Source organism: Homarus americanus, unplaced genomic scaffold (genome assembly GCF_018991925.1).
Source record: "Homarus americanus isolate GMGI-L3 unplaced genomic scaffold, GMGI_Hamer_2.0 scaffold53630, whole genome shotgun sequence".
Lineage (NCBI taxonomy): Eukaryota > Metazoa > Arthropoda > Malacostraca > Decapoda > Nephropidae > Homarus > Homarus americanus.
Genome location: NW_024728660.1, coordinates 7,145 through 11,321, shown reverse-complemented (window position 1 = coordinate 11,321; position 4,177 = coordinate 7,145). Strand labels below are relative to the sequence as shown.

The window sequence follows — 4,177 nt, the reverse complement described above, 5'->3', positions numbered from 1 at the left end:
GGTCCACTACCCAACATGGGGTAATTATTAACAAACACATACAACCACACTGTGAACCATAACTCCAAGGCCTGTCCCAGGGTATAGCACTGGCGCCTCTAACACTGCTGTTGTGGTCGGTTATACTCCGACACGAGGCGGGTCTGGGGTCCTCGGCCCACGAGGTAGAGTGGAGCCGATTAATCCTGCCGAATCAGCGCCATCACTCATATATTGACCACTGCTGGGTATCCACTGGCTCCGAGCGACAGGTGGGTTTCAATTAAGCCCACCCTCGATCTGAGAACGAAGGTGAAAGGTGATACGGGAGGTTTACTCCTTCCGCCTCGCACTGGTTTATATACCCCTGAGTTGCCAGCGATCGCTACTCACGCAATGACAGAAATTACAAACAATCTAACTGTTACTCATTCAAGGATGACCCTCAGTTGACAAAGGTCTGGCAAATTACTAAAGTTGATTTACACAGACTAATTCAAGATTGCGTTTGCCAGTAGAGAGTGGAATAAACTAGTGACAACTGTGTTCGAAGGCGGGACTTACTGGGAGTGATCCTGAGTGTAAAACGGATGGGAAAAACAAGTCTCTCCTGAGATTCTACAAGCGCGGTGGATTTGAATGTTATGTAGCGTAATATGAATTAAAGTGGGAGCAAGGCAGAGAAGATAAGCCCTGAACAACGGAGATGACCGTCACTCACACAGCCAGGTCGAAGTGGAGAAACCTTTTTCACCCAGTGCCGGATTAACCATGAGGCACTTGAGACACTGGCCTCAGGCCCCCGACTCTAAGGGGCCCCCAAATCCAAACATTCTCGAAGTTGAAGCATATAAAACATGAACTTCGTTCAACGATGTCCTAGCAACGTCTCAATTTTCTGTCTCTTATGAACATTGAATGTATTATTTTGCAGAAGCTTAATATTGATGAAATCATTGATAAATTTGGGTATATTTTGTTCTTACATATGTGTGTATATATATATATATATATATATATATATATATATATATATATATATATATATATATATATATATATATATATAATTCTATTTATATATATATATATATATATATATATATATATATATATATATATATATATATATATATATATATATATATATATATATATATATATATATATATATATATATATATATATATATATATATATATATATATATATCTTGGAGGGCAGTGGAGGTCTCAAGCCGATCTGGTGCCCTCAGGCCCCTATTAAGCTTATTCTGCCCTGCTTTCACCCGAGAGAAGGTGAAACCAGCAAGCCAGATGAATAGGGTAATCGGGGTTATCGGCGGACGCTCACCCAATTGACGGCAATGATGCAGAATATGAAAGATCATATGGAGCAACTGCAGACTTTAGGCGATACGGAGGACTTTGGTGAGATGCTGTCATTACCAGGAGGAAGGCCTTTTCTGGAAACAAGTGAGGGGATGACAACCGCGACGAGGTATCCACGAGACAAACGTTGTCAACCGCCGGAACCAGGAGTGTCTAGCTGCTACACCTCGACACCCACCCAAGGAGGGTTCCCAACACTCAGCGCCTCAGTGTCGGGAATATCTCATCAGGGGGAGAGGGAACATGTTTCCACCCGTCATACCCACTTTCCGGAAGCAGTGACACCAACAGAAACCCAGTAGAAGGAAAACCAAGTACAAGATATACAGCGAGAACGCCCAGGACGGATGGAAGGGAGGCCATCGGACACGATGCTACCAACCCAGAGACTGGAAGAGTTAATGGCCACTATGAGGCTTCCCCAGAGGCCAATGCCGAGGTTCAGCGGAGGGACTTGTGATGAGTATTGGGAGTTCAAGCATGCCTTCCAAAGACACACTGGGAAGGTGCCCATACCCTATGCACTAAAATTGGAAATACTTCTCTCGGCCTACACCGGCCGCGCTAAGAAATCCCTAAGAGCGTGCCTGCAAATAGAAGACCCCAGGGCAGGATACGAACAAGCTCTAGCCTTGCTAGAAGAGCGTTATGGCAACAAGCAAGCCTACGTCCAAGAACTAATAGGCAAGGTCCTAAGTGGCCCAGCCGTGAGAACAGATGACATTAAAGGAACTCGTGGACGATCTAGGAAATTGCGTAAACAACTTAAAGGTGCTGGGAAAACTGCACGAAATTGACACGTATGATTCACCGAATACTTTGGCTAAGAGATTCATGGGAAAGATCAGGGAGCGATACGAGGATAGAGCATATGACTATGAAAGGAGAGACGGGAATTCTCCAGAGGTCGAGTGGATGAAGGATTTTGTACTGAGATGCTGGAGTACTATAGAATTGGTTGAATTTGAGAGCGAACACCATTGTTTTGAGTCAACTTAGATATTTTTGATTGCAGTTTGAGCATTCAAGATCCTTTGTGAGTAATGTTGAAAGCTTTAACTGCCTTTATTGTTAGTAACACTTGTCTAGTAAGTGAGAGTCGAGTCTGCCTGTACGACTGGCATCTCATGATTTCGTCCTTGGGAATGGCCATGAGTTTCCAATTGCTACTGAAGTTAGATTTTTTTTGTTGCCCAAACATCAGAGAATCTGATGGTTGTAGTTTAGTTATTGTCAGTTGTCAATTTAAGAAAGTCATTAATCTCCTGAGAAGAACATGTCAAACTCCTTATCTCCAACATCTCAACGTATATGCATAAAGGCTCCTTGTCTTGAAGTCCCGCCCAGTTGTGAAACTAAAGTTGTCAACGTGTATATTACACTTTTCCCTGGCAAGCTCAATCTCTGATTAATATATATATATATATATATATATATATATATATATATATATATATATATATATATATATATATATATATATATATATATATATATGTGTATATATATATATATATATATATATATATATATATATACATATATATATATATATATATATATATATATATATATATATATATATATATATATATATATATATATATATATATATATATATATATATGCAAGTAAATCACTGTAGTTGCTTGTGATCCAGGTATACTGATAACCACAAGAAAAGTTCACGTGTTTTCTTTCCTTGTGGTTATCAGCATATATATATATATATATATATATATATATATATATATATATATATATATATATATATATATATATATATATATATATATATATATATATATATATATATATATATATATATATATATATATATATATATACAGTGGGGTATGCTATAACGAACGTAATTGGTTCCAGAACCTCGTTCGTTATAGCATTCGTTCGTTATAGGATTAATCCGTTCCAGGCCCCCAAATACAACCACCTAACACTGAAAAAATTCTGTGGAAAATGTAAAAAATACGGTACTTTATCTTACCTTAGTGTTATTCAGCATGCAGGTACCCCTAAACACTGGCACATCACTATCACTTCCACTGGGAGTCTTGGCTTTACGGTCCTCAAACAATTGTTTAGCCTTCTCACAAATTATAGCTTCACTAATGTTACCACCTGCCATTTCTTTCTCCTTTATCCACACTAAGAGTAAATTTTCCATCTCTTCAATCACATTACACCTTGCTTTGCTAAGTCTAAAGATTCCCTTAGCCACTTGCACAGTTTTTAACTCCTCTTTATTCTTCAAAATCGTACATATAGTCGATTTAGCCATCCCATACATCACTAAGTTTCGCAATGCTTCTTCCATTCTCACGTTTCTTTATAATTTCTTTCTTAGTTTCAAGGGTTATTAGCTTTCTCACTAGCTTTGGACGACTCATTGTTACAATTGTATACTTGTATAACAAAATAGTTATACAAATAACGCGAATTTCCACATCAAAAGACGAAATTTCAACAATAACAGCGGTGCACAATGAGACAAAGATGGCGCCTGACGCTCTTGTTGTGGGTCGCGGTACAACAATATTCATGCGCCAGGCGAAGTAGTCCCGTATTCATCCGCGTTCGTTGTAGGAGTTGCGTTCGTTATAGGAATATTCGTAGTAGGATCCGTTCGTTATAGCATACCCCACTATATATATATATATATATATATATATATATATATATATATATATATATATATATATATATATATATATATATATATATATATATATATATATATATATAATATACTATAGGACTAGGCGTGTGTGTGTATGTGTGTCTGCTTT

At 37.8% G+C, this 4,177-nt stretch overlaps 1 protein-coding gene across 1 annotated transcript; it reads left to right on the top strand.

The window, feature by feature from the left end:
• The first annotated feature begins 1,741 nt into the window (after nt 1-1,741).
• LOC121866173 lies at nt 1,742-2,167 on the top strand. Its single transcript, XM_042365774.1, has one exon. The coding sequence runs from the start codon at nt 1,742-1,744 to the stop codon at nt 2,165-2,167; it is 426 nt and encodes a 141-aa protein (XP_042221708.1).
• Nucleotides 2,168-4,177: the final 2,010 nt, after the last annotated feature.

Bases quoted from the DNA above. Each gene is read 5' to 3' on its own strand.
- LOC121866173 (XM_042365774.1), top strand. From the start codon at position 1,742: ATGCTACCAACCCAGAGACTGGAAGAGTTAATGGCCACTATGAGGCTT.